The sequence below is a fragment of the Hoplias malabaricus genome, chromosome 6 (genome assembly GCF_029633855.1).
Source record: "Hoplias malabaricus isolate fHopMal1 chromosome 6, fHopMal1.hap1, whole genome shotgun sequence".
Lineage (NCBI taxonomy): Eukaryota > Metazoa > Chordata > Actinopteri > Characiformes > Erythrinidae > Hoplias > Hoplias malabaricus.
In genome coordinates this window covers 8,456,058-8,473,617 of record NC_089805.1, presented here as the reverse complement: position 1 = coordinate 8,473,617, position 17,560 = coordinate 8,456,058, and the positions used below count along the sequence as shown (strand labels likewise).

The 17,560-nt window shown below is 38.6% G+C and overlaps 1 protein-coding gene across 2 annotated transcripts; it reads right to left on the bottom strand.

The window, feature by feature from the left end:
- Positions 1-290: 290 nt before the first annotated feature.
- Positions 291-15,338, bottom strand: stxbp2 (syntaxin binding protein 2). 2 transcript variants are annotated; one of them, XM_066674781.1, is made up of 20 exons: positions 15,223-15,338; positions 15,016-15,120; positions 11,711-11,760; positions 11,544-11,625; positions 10,922-10,998; positions 10,748-10,823; positions 10,441-10,544; positions 9,993-10,147; positions 8,620-8,704; positions 6,635-6,765; positions 6,120-6,227; positions 5,774-5,831; positions 4,893-4,958; positions 4,715-4,795; positions 2,999-3,140; positions 2,755-2,861; positions 2,553-2,651; positions 2,379-2,464; positions 1,295-1,452; positions 291-1,052 (listed from the first exon to the last, which is right to left on the bottom strand). In XM_066674781.1, the coding sequence occupies exons 2-20, from the start codon at positions 15,050-15,052 to the stop codon at positions 973-975; spliced, it is 1,782 nt and encodes a 593-aa protein (XP_066530878.1). In that variant the 5' UTR covers positions 15,053-15,120; positions 15,223-15,338; the 3' UTR covers positions 291-972. The 2 variants fall into 2 exon arrangements, with proteins under 2 accessions (XP_066530878.1, XP_066530877.1); XM_066674780.1 differs by having other exon boundaries at positions 1,295-1,455; positions 15,223-15,336.
- Positions 15,339-17,560: the final 2,222 nt, after the last annotated feature.

The window sequence follows — 17,560 nt, the reverse complement described above, 5'->3', positions numbered from 1 at the left end:
ACACTTCAGAAGCTGGAAGTTATAAAGCCAAAGATAAGCCAGGCAGATGGCTAAGAATGGACTTCCCACACTGCCAAGAGTGCTGGCCCATATATCAAATCAAAAGCACATCTGTAGGAAACACGTTCCTGAGCCCCAAAGGACAAAACGTATGACTTAGTGAACATTACCAATGAAATGTGTGTAGATAGCTGAACGTTTTATCTAAGCACAAATTGGCCTTTTTAAAAGGGACAATTGAAAGACAGTGGCTTGACATACATGAAGTTGAAATCAGAATAAAGCATGTGCAACTTTATTAAGCTTAAACAAACAGGCAAACAAACATTTCCCAAGCAAATGACAGATATGTGCAGTAACATAGAAAAAGTGCGAAAGTTTAGAGTAAGACAACTATCACCACGACTTAGAAAAAGTAAAGAAAAAAACGAAAACCAGTGTGGACTGATTTGTCCTCACTGCCTGAGCTCTTCCTTAATACATAGATAACACCAGCTCTTTCCCACAACTCCTGCTTCCATAATATTTAAAAGTGCAGAAGCTTTCTTTGTGTAGCTGAGAAAAACAAGACGCAAATAACTAAATAAAAGAATGGTAAATTATATGTAAATCCAGTGTGCATTTCTAAAGCCCACACCAGTATCAGGATATGGGGGAGGGGGGACATACAGGGTTTCACCCATACATTGGCAAGATGTAATGTGGACTCTAAGAACAGATTTGAGATACAGCATCTTCATAAATGTCATATTAAATTAGTTAAATACCATGAATATATACACCATTTTGTTTGTACTGGAAATTTAAAATAAGAGAACAATAAAAGACAGTGAATCATCATCAGTTTCCATGTCAAGATCAAACATAAAACCATTCACAGTAAACTGATTTCTTCAGACATCGGTAAGTTCAAAAGTATCAGGCTTTCAGACAGGCATCAGATTTGGCTTTGACTCAAAGCGTAGGTCGTGTCTAAGCAGGTGCTTGGTCTGACTGATCCAGATTCTTCAGATCATTCAGGAAGCTGGTGGGTGTCAAAACGTGGGATGAACCTGAAACAGATGGAAAAATATTTGCTGAGAGTACAATGGACTGTAAATGTACAATTACTCTTCATAAAACAACTTAAAATATGTATAAGTTATGCATATTGTCATTGTTCTGATGACTTTAATTTGTGATGCAAGTTTATTTCCACCTCACGCTAATGAAAAAGCAACATTTTCTGTAAGATATTGCTGTGTGATGTGATTTTGCTTTGTTTTAAATGATCAGTAGGTAAGGCTTAACTCACCAATGAGCACCTCCCATTTTCCCTCTGTGGCCTTGGTGACTTCGTAAGCCGAGCGCATTTCAGAATGTGTAACGCCACCAATCACAAAGATGATGAGCCTAGGGCCACTGCGGTACTCTGTTGCAGCCTTGTTTTTGTGCCAGTGTCCAAACCGTGCACTGCTGGGTTTCAAGTTAAAATAATAAAAAATAAATTGTAGAACATCAATGATACTTGTAAAACGTATTTTACCACAACACGTTAATATTATGAACCTACTGATTCTTTATTTTTCAACCAGTAGAATTCATTCATTCATTATCTGTAACCCTGGGTCAGGGTCGCGGTGGGCCCAGAGCCTACCTGGAATCATTGGGCGCAAGGCGGGAATGCACACTGGAGGGGGCGCCAGTCCTTCACAGGGCGACACACACACACATTCACACCTATGGACACTTTTTTGAGTCGCCAATCCACCTACCAACGTGCGTTTTGGACTGTGGGAGGAAACCGAAGCACCAGGAGGAAACCCACGCGGACACGGGGAGAACACACCGGGACAGTCACCCGGAGCGGGAATCGAACCCACAACCTCCAGGTCCCTGTAGCTATGTGACTGCGACACTACCTGCTGCGCCACCGTGCCGCCCTCAACCAGTAGAATCCAAAAGGAAAATGCTAAGAGTTTGAAGTGTAAAATTGAGGTTTTCTACGTCCGTAGCTTCTCATTACTTTTTTGAGAACAACACGTGCCAAATCCAAACTGATTCAGCTCTGGGGCTCTGTTTTTAACCTGTCAATCAGAAGTAGCACTGCTACAAACAGTCACGACTGCAGAAAATGTGTTAGGTATTTTCAGACATAAAAGGTATTGTAGGTTTTTAATGTGTTGACATTCAAACCACTTGATGTGTCCAATAAAATTCTGGAGTGACATTAACTAAGTATGACAGCGACATGACAACTGTGGAGTAATTTTAGACCAGTATAAATCTGTAGGCATAAAGCAGACCATGGTTAGGCTTTTTCTGCATGTAAAAAAAATATATATTTCTAGACTGTAAGTGTAATCCATTCTCTTTCGTAAACCATACATTGCTCTTACCTCACTACAGTCTGGGTGGTGGTGATGGGGGCAGGGTCTGAGAGGAACGGCCACTGCTTCTTATCCAGCTTGTCGTCAATGATATTCTGAGAAATAGAGAGTCAGTTTAAACATGACCAGAAACAGACATTGAGTTCTGAACATTTTATTCACTAGAAAAAATAATTAATCTACCTCCATGACATCTTTGAGTATGGGGGTCCAGCGGGAGAGCTGGTACGTGCTCTCAGTTCGTTCTTTCCTGTCTGGTAGGGTCTTACCAGCATTGGCACCCTGCAGAACAAGCCAAAAAATTCACATCATCAAAACTGACAACAGCTGTATTATTTTGGCTATGGAAATCTACATGATCTATAGCACTGAGAAGGTCCCTCACCCCAGCGATTATGGGACAGCCCAGGTGCTGCATGTTGGTGATAATATTGCTGTCCTGCTGCACGTTGGCATGCTGAATTAGCTTGGTGAGGTTTTCTTCCCCAATTCCTAGGACACATACAATGGCATTTTTGACACGGTTCATATGGATATACACAAGTCCCAATGTCGATATGCTGAAGCTTAGTAAGAGGTGGGGAAAGCAGTGTAGTGCCTTGTTCTTAAATAGAAGACAGTCTGAATACCCTTTTTCTTATGGAAGATGTACAGCAGTATGATCCGGATTTTGTCATATGGCTGAATCTCCGTGTTGAGAAGAACAGGAACAATGCTCTTCATGGCATCTCTGATGGGCTCTCCCTCTGCATCAGATCCCATTGCAAGATCCTGCACAGATCACAAAGCACAGACACTGAAAAAATCTGCCTGGATACAAGCAATGGTCACAGAAAACCACTTGTGGAAAGAGGTGGCCCACAAATAACCACCTTAAGGTTTCAAAAGTTCAGTCATATCCTGTTTAAAGATCAAAGAACGCTTGGTAAATTATAATCATTAATAGTTTGTTATACATTCAACACGTGACAGCTTTTATTTATAAAGTAATTACATATTAAACCAATTTATTTCCAAAGCCACGTTTAAAAGTAGGTATACTTGTATCTTGGTATGATTTGGTATAGTGTTGTAATAACACCATTGTTCTATACATGGCAGAGACTACAGTTCAATTCATAGCTCACGTAGATTCCTTGGGCAAGATTCCTAACGCTGGGTTTTTGCTGCCCAATATTATATTTTAGGGCTCAGGATAAGAGCCCTGGCCAAACCTTTATTGTAAAAGTTTATTTTTTTTTATGTCACAGGGGTCTGCCTCAATGGCATTTGAATGAACTGAAATTACAAAAAAAAAAAATTAGTAATTTGCTGCAGAGATGCGAACCCAGCGAACAGAGAGCAGATGGACAATCCATTAGTGGACTGACAACAGCAACATTAATCACATTGTACACTCCTTCAGAGTTCGGCACGGACACGAGCACTTAAGCCCCCAATGCTGAAGTAAAAGCAGTACACGTGTGAGGGCTGAGTAAAGAGCTCAGCAGGTAAATCTGCATGGCAGATTACTAGATAATGGCAATGTAATACCACTATGGTGTTAATGGCCTGCATTCTCAGGGATTACATAATGGCTTCCTGTACATCATCAGTGCAGTAACAATTATACTCCGCTTGGTACAAGCTGATTGCATAATAAAACAATATTTAAGACGCAGACAGAACGGCACTGGGTGTGAGGGCATTTAAAACAAGATGCGTTGTCACAGCTGTCATTTAAACCACATCTGTTGGTGTGCGTGCCCTCAGTTCTATAATGTTACATAAAAACTCTTTATACAAAAACGTGCATCAAACACAAGGAAAGGAAAGAAAAATTTACAGTGCACTCACTCTAAGTGATCCATACCATGCATAAGCATTTTTGACTCAAACTCCAGTTCATCTGATTAGTGTTCAGTTGGACACTGTAAGCCTCTATTGTGATCTCCAGTCATGGTCGAACACAATGTTAAAGATACGACAGACACCGTAACACACACAGAGATAAGGGAATCACTCTGATCTACTACTGAAGTGCTTCCATAAGAATCTTCTTATAGGAGCTGCAGAGAGGGGAGGGGGGGGGGAGTCGTTCTTGGGCATGGTACAATGTAACTGAGCCAAGTATGAGTTCACGCTAAGTTTCTACCGAACTCCTCATTTCATATCAAACCACTCTGAACAAACTGCTCTGTTTACATCTCAAAGGATGAATTATGCAAGCGTTAAACAAGACGGGTGTTCCCGTTTAAAAGGATAAATGTTGTAATTATCTGACTAACTGCTGTAATATTCAGATTAAACACTGTTGCATTCTGCTGTAATAGACTGATATTTATTAAATAAAAATAAGTACTGACCTGCTCCACCTCACAAAGCTTGTCCAGAGAAGTCTTGAATCTCTTCATACAGGCATCAGCCAAGTTCAGATGAGTGGAGTACTATAAAACAAACATGCACCTGTCATCACCTAATCCCACAATTTATAAGCCCTATCTTTATCAATGATGTAACAAATATGATGTGGAAAAAACTAACCAGACTGAGTTCTTTCTGGTACTGTGGCATCTTCTTCAGCATCTGAGATAGGTCTTTAATGTTGGCCTAAGTGAGAACAGAAGCTATGTCATACACATTCAGGAGTGAAGAGAAGTCTGACATGATTTATGAGATTTAAGATTTACGTTAGAGAGCTAATGTTCACATTAAAAAAACAAGGAAGAGAAAAATACACAACTAAAATGAACACAGATCATTCTTTAGACTATTAAAGCAGCTTTTCCTAACTCATTCCTACCCGACACTGATTTGATAGCCTCTTTAAAATTACAAAAAAAGGTGGACATGTTTAAACAAGAGCTAGGTGCGGCTAACACAAGATGCAAGCCAGAGTTGCTCAAATTGGGTGTAAGGACTAATCAAGAAGCACTGATATTAATGACTAGAATCACCGAGAAAGTTTGAATCAGGAAGCTTCTTTCATTCTTCTATAAACAAATATGTTAACAAGAACTCCAATAGATTGTATTGAATCTTTTGTAGCTTATTATTTTAAAACCAGTTTATGACCTTCCTTCAAAATAGCCACAGCTCCTGTTTTATTTATTAAATTTTTTACCCTCCCCACATATCCATTTTGCACACTATATTAGAACCCTACAATAATATTTACATACACTGTTTGCTGTATCTAACAAAAGTAGCTTGTTATTCAAGCTCAACGTTTATGTGTTGACTATTAATAGCTCTTAATCTTGCTTCCTGGGTGGGTTTCGTTCACTCTAGTCTCTAGTCTAGTCTTGAACAGACAACTTTGTTTTGTCCATTAAACCACAACAAAACAGTGAAAAGAAAAAGCACCAGCAAGTTAAAATCTCCTCATATGCCTCCCACCCCTAAAAAAGAGAATGCTTCAGTACCTTGTCTGTATTCATCCGTTTACTCTCACAAAATGTACGCAGCAGCTCTGTCACTTTCCTGCAGACAGACAGACAGACATGTCTCAGCCCAGATATAGTGTAGAGCGGATTCACCCCTCTTATCAAGACCAGTGTGGCTGCTGATTTTTATTCCAATAAAGCCAAAGCACATCTGATTCTACTTCAGTCTACTAGCCTCAGTCTTTAAAGAACTGGTTGTTCAAACAGGGTGTGCTCCTGCTTTGTTGGAATGAAAACCTGCAACCACACCGGCTCATTATGTATAAGATTGGTGACTTCTGGTGTAGAGAGTAGGACCAGGTTAATACTGCACTGCCGTCCTTACTTGGTGACGTCAGCTATGTGCATGTGCCTTAGCTGAACCCACAGTTCATCATCTTCATCCAGCAGAACCTCCTTCTTCTTGTTTTCCCCAAGACTAGTTGTTTCATACCTGTAAATATATAGATAACAGTGGGAGCACATTACACACACAAATCTTTACAGGCCTTCAACACAAAAATGAGGGATCGGTTATTTCTAAAAATATTCTGTATTTTATTTGATTAGTAGGGTCATTATGCCTTCTCTCCGTTTCTTTCTCTCTGTCTCTTAGCAAAACTATTATTACTGTATCCTCACGGGGAGTGATTTCTTGTTAAAAGAAGCATTATTATTACAGTTACAGATTGTACAATGCAATGATCTGTAAGGTGTCAAACGGCTTGATTTTATTTTCAAGCAGGATCACTGAGGTTAGAATCATGTCAGAAACCAACTCCAGAAAAGATTCACAGACTACTGAGAAACACTGATATTTAAAAGAGGAAATGTGCCCTCCAGACCCTTTTGATTTCTTACCTATAGATGTCTTGGTCGATCTCCAGCAGGTCATAGATCATAGCTTGATAAGTGAGCTCGTGCAGCAGAGGAGAGATGGGGTCATAACCACGGTCAACAATCAGCAGCTGAGAACGAGCCTTGTCTGTTCCCTGTATCCAAAATACAAAGATAGATTTTAAGTTTAAAGATTTCAGTAAGCTAGCCAATTGCCAGAGATAGGGTTTAGGTCAGTTTGCTAGATGCTCTAAAACAAAGAGAACCAGTGTAAACATGCTTAGTATGTTTAATGTAGGATATCATTACACATCTTTTTAGGATAACAGGCCTGGTTAAAGGGCAGTTTATGTTCAGTTAATAGATTTTTCTACTGTGTATTTAAAATTAAAATACGAGAGACAAACAGTTTTTTCTCTATCCCTATTAAAGTAAAATGCACCCAAAATACCTCTATCTTCATTCATTCATTATCTGTAACCGGTTATCCAGTTCAGGGTCGCGGTGGGTCCAGAGCCCACCCGGAATCATTGGGCGCAAGGCAGGAATACACCCTGGAGGGGGCGCCAGTCCTTCTCACACACATTCACTCACACCTACGGACACATTTGAGTCGCCAATCCACCTACCAACGTGTGTTACACGTTGACGCAGACACAGGGAGAACACATCACACTCCTCACAGACAGTCACCCGGAGGAAACCAACACGGACACAGGGAGAACACACCACACTCCTCACAGACAGTCACCCGGAGGGGAAATTGAACCCACAACCTCCAGGCCCCTGGAGCTGTGTGACTGCGACACCTACCTGCTGCGCCGGTTAATACATTAAAATGTATTTTAATTTTAAATACAAATTTAAAAAAATCATTGACAGAACCTATGTGAAATGTGGGCTGTGAAAAAAAATGGATACCTGCTTGATAATGACTGATATAAACAGGGGCGAATTAGTCAGAATTTATAACAGAGACAAAATATACATTAGAATTACAGATTTAAAATAAACAACAAATGAAAATACACAAACCTTGCTACAGTACAGTGATTTTACTGCATGGTTAGTAGCACACAGTATGTTCATTAGGGTCTTTCTTTGTAACTATATAGAGCTGCTTGTTCCAATGACTTGAGACAAATCATAATGCATGTGGTGACTCACAATGTGTACTAATAGTTATGAGTGGATAGTGCTTTTTTCAGACACTAAGATAAAAAAATGCACAGCATGCACAACAGTACTCATCAACACAGGCAAGATCCATTTCAGTCCCAACCCAGATCTTTTTTTAAATGGCAACAGTTTCATGCATACCAGTAAAAAACAGGTTTTACGAAAAGACTGGCAGCTTTTAACTGTCAGAACCTTGAGAATAAATTCAGAATAATAACAAAATATGTAATGCATGCATTCACAATAGGAGGTTGTTCCTGTTGGGACACTTAAAGCATTCAGCTTCTGCAGGAAAGAACAATGGGAACACCTGAACTATCAGGTAAAAAAAATCAGAGACTGAATGTTAAACAAGGGAGGGGAGGGGGAAAATAAAGAAAAAGGCATTCAGATACGCACCTCTGGCTCATGGAAAAACCAGCTGAGAGGGAGAAGCAAAAGGAAGAGAAAAGACGGCAGAAGACAGCATGAGAAGCAGCATATGAATGTCAAGAAGTGTAAATTAGAATAGCGGAAACTGAAGAGGGTGAGAAGTGAAGTGTTAGGGCGTCAGTTCAGTTCTTTACATTCCATTAAACTAGATATGTACAGAGATAATTCAGCCCTTCAAAATGAATGGGGTTTATGAAATCCGTCAGTGAATGCGTCCAAGTCCTACATAAAATCAGCCTACTCTCTAAGTACTCAACATTCCAACCCACGTCCAGCTCTACTTAGACAGCAATTATTTCACTGCTTGTTCCCACCCACTGCAAACGCCAGTGGTTTCTTCCCTCAGCTCTCGACTCAGAGTTTGACCCATAAAAGACAGTGACATCTGAAGGCCTCACCTCTCCCATACTGGGGTTATCCGCCTTGTGTGCATTTAAACGATCCAGCACCATTTCAGCCAGTGCCATGTTTTCCTGTGAACCTCTGAGAAAACAAGAGTACAAGGCCCTCAAAAACAAACACAGAAACCAAAACTCTACAAAGAATAAGTTAACAACACTTGCAGGTCAGACCAATGTTTCCACTGCTGATTACCTTAGTATCTCATAACATAAGATTTCTTTACGATTAACAGATTAATCTAAATTTTAAAGGCTAAGCACCATCTATATGAAAGTGTCAAACAAATAAATACAGTGGAATTTGAGTTAGTTCAAGGAATAATTCAAGGAATAAGGTTTAAAAGACAATTGGTCCCCCCCACCAATGGTGTTCAGAAACTCTAATAGGCATCTTGCCTGTGACGTAGATGGTGGACAACAACTCTAGAAGTTGCACTTAATTTAATGCAAAATGATGAAAAGGTGTGTTGTTTTTGGCTGCAATAATTCAATGTACAGTGGGACATCTGTGCACAAATGGCCCAAACATCTCAAAATATCCAGAAAATGGACTAAATTTGTCAACTTTAAACGGGCACTTTGGAAAGGACCATCCGCTCACTCCGTTATCTGTAGCTCATTTCACTGGTGCTTTTCCAACAATATGGGCATGTAAGGAAACCAGCGAAAGGTGTTCAAGAGCCTCTGTAACATGGAGGTAAACAGGGTAAGGACACTTATTTCGCCTGTTTTAGTTGGTGTTAGTTAACGTTAGATTGACTCGCTAAACTCGGTGGCTCAGATTATACTCGGCTACGTAGTGATAGTTGCATTACGGAGGTTTATAGTGTCGGGTGAATTCCAGTTCGACTTCGATCACATTTACACGAATAACGGTACCTCTAAATTTGAGTTTAGCTTATTGCTAGGCTATTGTCATGAATAATGTTGGTTATTTAGCTAGATCCTGTCATAACAGTCAGTCATAACGGTGTTTTACCGCGGCGTTGTTCAGCTGTTGTCCACCAGTGACGTCACGGTCGCGTTCAAGAATTTCCGTAGCGAGCTCCGGTTTTTCCGTCAATTTAATAAAATTGTCAGTTTTAAAGCAAATTAAGCTGCTATTTTCATTTTAATTCATACTTATATATGTCAGTAACTAAAATAATGTGAAATATTCATGGAGGTCCATTAAGTGGTGCTTAGCCTTTAAGATACACACAGCACATTGACCTAGTTTGTAATTCACCAACCTTTCCTAATTTGGTAAGCAGTTAGTACGTTTAAATAAATTCAATCATATACGATAACTTTAATAGCTTATTTTTTGTATCTGAGGTGAACACCCCTAATATAAGACCAGGTAAAATGGGAATGAGGTAGAAGCGTACTGGCGGTAGCGGATGGCAGGATATTCCTTCAGTGTGTCACAGAGTGTTGCAATCTGCTCTGCAACAGCTTCCATCATTTTTGCACGCTCGTCCTGGTTTGTCCTAGTCGGGCTGTAGAACAGGTTCAATGAAGTAGGGTCATCCAAGGAGTACACCTACAAAGTGCAGAAAAAAAGAATCATATGGGATGAATTTGTGTGTTGAAATTATTAACATATATATTCACCTTAAGACAACGCTTTGCTGATCCAGAAGAAAATTGCAGATATAATGAAAACTAAATGAGCAATGTTGTCATCAGAGTGAGGAAGATCATAGAATCTAAGCTAGACTAAATAATTAATATTATTTAAGTTTCTGTAAGTGACAAAATAAAATCTACCTATATGTAGAAAAAGCCTAATTTATCGTATTCGCAATTGTACACACAAACACAATAAATCCAGACCTGAGACTCATATGGTAAGAAAGCCACATTAATCTCCTTCAGTGTCTTGATGACCCTTGAAACTCTTGATTTGCCAATCTCAGCAAATAGACCGTCTGGACAAGCTGCAGGTCAAGACAAAAAAAAAAAGCATTGTTTTACATGCACAAATAATGCATACAGCTTAAAGGATTTAATGTTTAAATAGATGTAAATACAAGGGTCATTGACATCTAAATCTTGATTTTTTAATTAACTAAAGAGTAATATAAGGATATTACAAGCCAAGTATATTCACTAAAACCAGCAGGTGTAGAGGATGTCTTACTGTCTGTAAAGAAGATATGTGCAGCCTTATATGTGAATGCAGAATCTTTGAAGTCATTGATCAGAGCCTGGACTGACTATATGGGAGGAGAAATTAAAAACAAATGTATTAAATATGAACATGTGAATCGAAATGTCAGATAATATAATTTATTCAGTGGGAAAATGGTATTACCTTCGGCACAGGGGAAATGAGGTAAATCGCCTCCAGACTAGAGATGGGCTCCCTGCGCTTGCTGATATCTTCCACAACTGAAAGAAATACAGGATATTATAATATTTCACATTGTTTTAAAGGAGACAAAAGTCATTCTTATTACCGAAATGGATCAAATAATATTTATGTTATTCTGTAAAGTGCTACTTATAGAAGATAAAAATGCTCCATAGAGTAGGACCCCCACGTGAGTGAGACTTTGTTCATAATACAGTACATAATCTCTGATATTTCCAAGCCACTAGGTGTCAGTAGAGCAGCGTTTTCTTAACGTTAAGAAGAATCATTGGAGAAAATCACTGATTTATTACTATACTGAACCATTCATTTACTCTCTAAGGTTGTGTTATAATACAAAAACAAATCTTAAAACCTAATTTCTCAATTAAAATGTGCTGTTTTGGTTCATCTCATATGTTCAAAACAGGAACACAATAAAATATGAAAAAGGGATACTGTCTATTGTTCTACAGAGTAACTGCTGACATGGTTTGATGATTTACAGCTCAGAGTAACTCAGCGTAGGGAAACACAGAACAACACAAAGGCCAAAACATCTCATAATAAATAATTTACTCACTGGTAACACCTTCTGCCATGATATCTGACATTTTACAGCATGAGGAAATAATGCGCATGCTCATGTGATCCACAATAAGCACCTAGGAGTAAAAACATGATTCAAAAACACAACCAGTTACGGATTATGAAAAACTCAATGGCTATTTCGAACCCTACTGGTTTTACCTTCCATTCGCCATCTTTCTTGACGGTCTTGAGGACTCCAGTGAGGATCTCTGAATAAAGGGCAAGAACATTATGTCTGTTACAACACATATTTAAATAACATTTAAAGGCTGCACAGTTTCACTTATTCTTTACTGACACCAATATCAATACTGTAGCCATCAACTGCAGTCCAGTATAAATTAGTAGCAATACTGATGGAATATACAGGACCCTCCACAATTATTGGCACCCTTAGTTAAAGTGTTAAAGGCCTTAAAATTCAATTTTTATTGCAGAATCATAATCTCACACTGAAAAATTTTAGAAAAATGTAACCTTTAAAATAAATAAATAACTAAAACTAAGAAATTATTATAATTTTTTTTTATAAAATCACCTGTTCCACAATTATTGGCTCCCATAACAATACCTAGAAAATAAATGTAAGTGAAGCATTTCTGTCATTGCTACTGTAGTTTATCTAGAGTTTCTAGGAATCTTCACTTCCTGGGGTATAAACATGACATGACACAGAGGCCCATTTCTCTTATCCACTTTTCAACAAGGGAATGACAAGAGAACATATGTGTCGACCTTCATAAGTCAGGTAGCGGCTACAAGAGAACAGCCACTCGCCTACATCTGCCCATGTCTACAGTCAGAGGAACCATCAAGAAGTTTAAAACAACTGGAACTGTGGCAAATAAGCCTGGATGAGGACGCAAGTTTATCTTGCCACCACGCACAATGAGGAGCATGGTAAGCGAAGTAAAACGTTCTCCAAAGGTCCCTGTTAGAGAATTGCATCAGGTACTAGCATCATACTACAGCCACTCGCCTACATCTGCCCATAAGGCACTATCTACATGTCAACAAGCTGTTTGGGAGGCATGCATGGAAAAGCCTTTTCTCACTTACAATCATAAACCCAAAGGTCTGAAGTTTGCTAAGCTGTACTGGGACTTCAACTGGGACCGTCTGCTTTGGTCAGATGAAAGCAAGATACAGTTTTTTGGCAACAAACACTAGAAATGGGTCTGACATAACACAAAATATGAGTATGCGGAAAAGCACTCCATGCCCACTGAGAAGTATGGGGGAGGATCGGTGATGCTGTGGGACTGTTTTTCTTCTAAAGGCCCTGGGAACTTTGTTTCGGTTCATGGCATCATGAACTCTTTGAAATCAAACTCCTCCCATGGCCATCTCAGTCCCCAGACCTCAGCCCAATTGAAAACCTGTGGGGTGAAGCTGAAGAGGAGAGTGCATAGGAGAGGACAAAGGACAATTTAGAGAGATTGTACATAGAGGAATGGTCAAAGATCCCTCTCTCTGTATTCTCCCATGTTGTGAAACGTTATAGGAGAAGATTGCTGGCAAATGGGCGTTGTACATAACCTTAACATCAAGGATGCCAATAATTGTGGCACACATGATTTTAAATAAGATACTTATTTCTTAATGTGCAATTTGTTTTTCAGATGTTTATGAACACTGGTTCATTCAACATTTCTTCTTTAAATCAAGAGTAATAATACTTTGTCCCCCTTTGTTGCAGTAACAGCGGGAAGGAGTTGATGGCACCCAGCAAAGAGAGGATTAGTCAGGTACCGGTACTGGCTGATTATTTCTGGATCACAGAAGTACTAAACAAAGCCCTATCACTCCAGATAACACAGCCTCCATTCACTACAACCTTGTGCTGGTGGAATACTACTCTCGCAGATGATTGGCACTGAGCATCTCTGCAACTGCTCTACTCTGTCCCATTTTACAACATGCTTTTCTACAGACACCCATCCATTTAAACATTTCAGAAGAGACTTAACAATAACTAGTGAGTAGGTTATAACGCAATTGTTTTTTCGCCACACGTAAAAGAGGAAGCAATGACAAAGGATTCCTAAAATTAGACCTGTTAGACCACTGACTTATAAATAATGCAAAAGATTGTCTAAATGTAGATATTTCAAAATAAGTCACATGAAACACTTAAAATACCAAAACAGTCATCTAAAGAAATATTAAGGAAAAGCCTTGTTTCCTTGACATCAGGTATTTGTCAAAATATTGTGACATGCTGCCATGTTGCTCAAGCCTCCTTACTATATGAAAAATTAGAAGATATAATACTAAAATCCTATATAAGTGTCTAACAATTGTTTTATACCAGCTATGATATCTCAAACACACATTTTGTATATTTGATGTGTTAAAAAACGTTAAATACTCCTCCTGTGAAAATCAAGTGTTTGACCTTGTTACAATGTCTGTGTTGTGTTTTTATATTTTGAAAATGTATAATGAGAAAATAAGCAGCCAGCACCATGGGTGAAACCTGCTTTGAAACAAGTTGATTCAGAGAGCCAGTGTGTCTTAAGGAGTCTGAAGTGGGATTTAAAATCAAAATACAATAATTATTTTAAGCCCTTCTCTTCTAATTATGTTTTTTTTTTTTTTTTTTGCAGTTGCTGTATCTGACATTTATTTAAAAAAAAAACTCATCTCTTTGAACAAAATGTCATTCACTTTTATTCAGTATGCACAAATGTATCTGTTCATTTAGGCTACCTCCTGCGACCTGTCTACAGCTTAAAAGCCCCACCCTAAAATTTGACAAGATTGGTTCCTTAGGTTTGTGAGGTCAGAAAATTTGTTTGTCTCAAGTCCCCCGTTTCAGACTGCCTTTCAAACAGCATTTTTAAAAACGGAAATGCTTATCTGGGGCGCTGACTGCTTTTTTTCATGGTTTGCCCTTTAGTGTATTAACTCCCCAAAGATATGCAAATTAGGTAAACTTTTATTGGGCTGGACGTCTAGCACTTTCCCTGTAATGTTTACATGGACAGATTGTTATTCGTGTTTAAATTATCTGGCTAGCGAGAGTCATCTGGCAATGAACGTTAATACGAAGGATTTGATGAAGTCAGTGAGTTTAAAGCTCTTTTACCTATTGCTATATACAAATATTTAAGGTATTTCAACTGTGAGGTGGTCAGTCACAAGACCGAAAGCAGGACGCATACTAACACCGAGGTGCATAGCGCCTGAAAGCTCTGTCAGTTAAAAAAAAAAACACGGTTGAAATCCAATTTTCTATGATTTTTTGAAGACGTTACAGAAACCGAACCAGTTTCCCCAAAAAACTCTAGCGGAAGTTTTGCGCAGTCTTTTAAATGACGAAACTCCCAGCGAGATTTTCACCCAACCCGTTTAAACCAAACTAACAGCCCGCAGAGGGTCACCGAAAGAGTCTTTAAGTCTCAAAGCCGTAGAGAATGTTACTTCTTTCAGTTTAATATCAGAATAAATCCACGACTTACTGTCTCCTACCACCGCTTTCAGTCCGCTCGAAGCCATTTTGACTCTTCCGTGTTGTCAAATGTCCACAGCACTCATTTACGCCACCACGGACTTGAGAGGTGCACCTTCCAAAATAAAAGTGTTGTATTTTGAAATTATTTCTAACAACAGACATTTCAAACATTCACGAAAGTGACAGTTTAGTTGGTGTGTATTACTTTATTTACCTCTTTCCTAAGTTTAACTCACACGAGATGAAGGATTAACTTGCTTTGTAGTCTGTGAATGAAGGTGTTTCCACAGGTGACTCCACATAAGGGGCAGCCATATTTTGAATAGGTTTATGCTGCAATTGAATGGGGTTGGAAACTGGGAGAAAACAAATAGTATTCAACCAGTTATATTTACCACTGGTAAACTCTGGATTCTATAAACGTTTAAAAGATGTGACATAATACATTTTAACCCTTCTTCTCCCAGAGAAATTTGCACACTTGCACACATTTATAATATTTTGTTGTACCACCTTTAACTTAGATTTGATAGCTTCATAGTACATCAAAACATTCCGGTTGCCTTCATTTAAACTGAAATCACAGTAATTTGAGTAAATTACAGTAAAATTGAGTAAATCACAGTAAATTAAATGTTTACAGAGAAGGTTATCGACCAATAACGATGGCGCTACAGTCAGACCGTCCAATCAGAAGAATTTAGGATACTTCACCACGCCCCCTTCTCACTCAAGCGAACCAATCGGAGTAGGGGAGGGCGGGACTAGTTTGGGAACGAAACGTATCTCGAAGTTCTATGTAAGCTCTAGAAGAACAAAATCCCGGACGTTTGTGAAATTCCGCCCGGACATTTTTTTTAAGTCTAAAAAAGAGGGCATGTCCGGGTAAAAGAGGACGTCTGGTCACCCTGAGATAAAACAAGGAGAAGTAATCAGACTCAAGAATCCTGACCAGCACAGAATGTTTTGGCATGGATATAGCAATCTATATCATATATATAATTATTATAATTATATATATAATTCATCAATGGATAAAGCCCTGTAGTGGCAAAGAGGCCATTTAAAAAAAACAAAAAAAAAAAACAAGGAAAAGCCAGGATCTTAAAAACATCATGAACACAAACATGCCACATGTTTTTATTTAATTATGATTACAGGATCCATGTCTTCATCATGGTGACTGTGATCTCTATAAAGGAAAAAAGGAAATAATCCAGCATTAGTTCGTACAGATATTTCTCCACAAATTGTTACAATATTAACCAGTTTATCAACATAAAATGTATTGTGCGTAACAAAATTCTGAGATTAATTTTTTAAATCCTTTCTTATTCTACCTGTTTTTTCTTATGAGCAACTCCAAGAGTTGTGCTGCCATCTTTTTTAACAAAGAGGACCAGCCCTGAATCTGCATACACATGAAAAATATTTGTAGTGTCCAAAGAATGATCTATCTGTATAAAATCATTACTCAAAACATAATACATCAATGGCCCAAACTGTTTGACCTTGGGGGCGTAAGTACAGCATCTATGGTAGAACTATATTCTACATATAAATAAAATCTGGTTTTAAGAGTGCTTTAAAAAGTCATTCTTTGAGCAATGGCAGGCCTGTACATACTGTAAATGTCTCATACCATTATAACTAATTTAATACTTCTTCCTAGAAATGTTATGTTATCTTTATTCAAACAAATTTTTCCAACTTATTTTAATTCAAGAGTGTTTTCGTGTGCATCTCTGATTAAAATTTGTTTCATATAAATTACTGAGCCATTCTTGAACACCAGTGTAGCATCTGAAATGTATCTGTACAGCATCTGTATAACATCTGTTCACAATATGCCTACAATAAGAATTCAATCCAGTTGCTCTGTAATTAGTTGTAATTATTTGTACCTTCCTGTGCATGTTGGAGATCCGTTACAGAGCCAAAGCTCTGTGAGTACAAATTGTTGACCACATCCTGGGCATCCACTCTTGTGTGACTCACTCTGGTCAGCTGCTCTGCAACCTGGGCCCTCTCCTGGGCCTCAGGATTTTGACCACACAGGTCGTCCAGATGCCCATCTCTGATTTCCATCTGCTTTTCCAGACCTTCAACGGCTAAATCTGCCGGATGACATGGAGCTGATCAATAAGGCCAAAATTAATGGATGGCATTTGGATATATTATGTTTCGAAGTCCATTCTCATCAGAGTTACCTGATACCTTTGCCCTAAAAGAGTTCTCAAAACGGATGCTGAGGACTGCTGATGGTGCCTGAGAAATTAATCACAGGAGAAACTACATTTGAACAATGTTGCATAATAAAACAAGCAGTTCGCTGAGTGATAAGGGGATGTATTGCACCACCTACTTTCCAGAGCTTAAAGGAGCAAGTGGGCATTTTCTATAAAGGTTTTTTCACATTCAAACACAGGCATCACACTTGCACGTATTGTTCTGGATGTATGTGGATGTATTTAATTATGGAGCATAAGTTAATTCAAAGATTATATATATATATATATATATATAACAGGGGTTTCCGCATCTGTATCCCA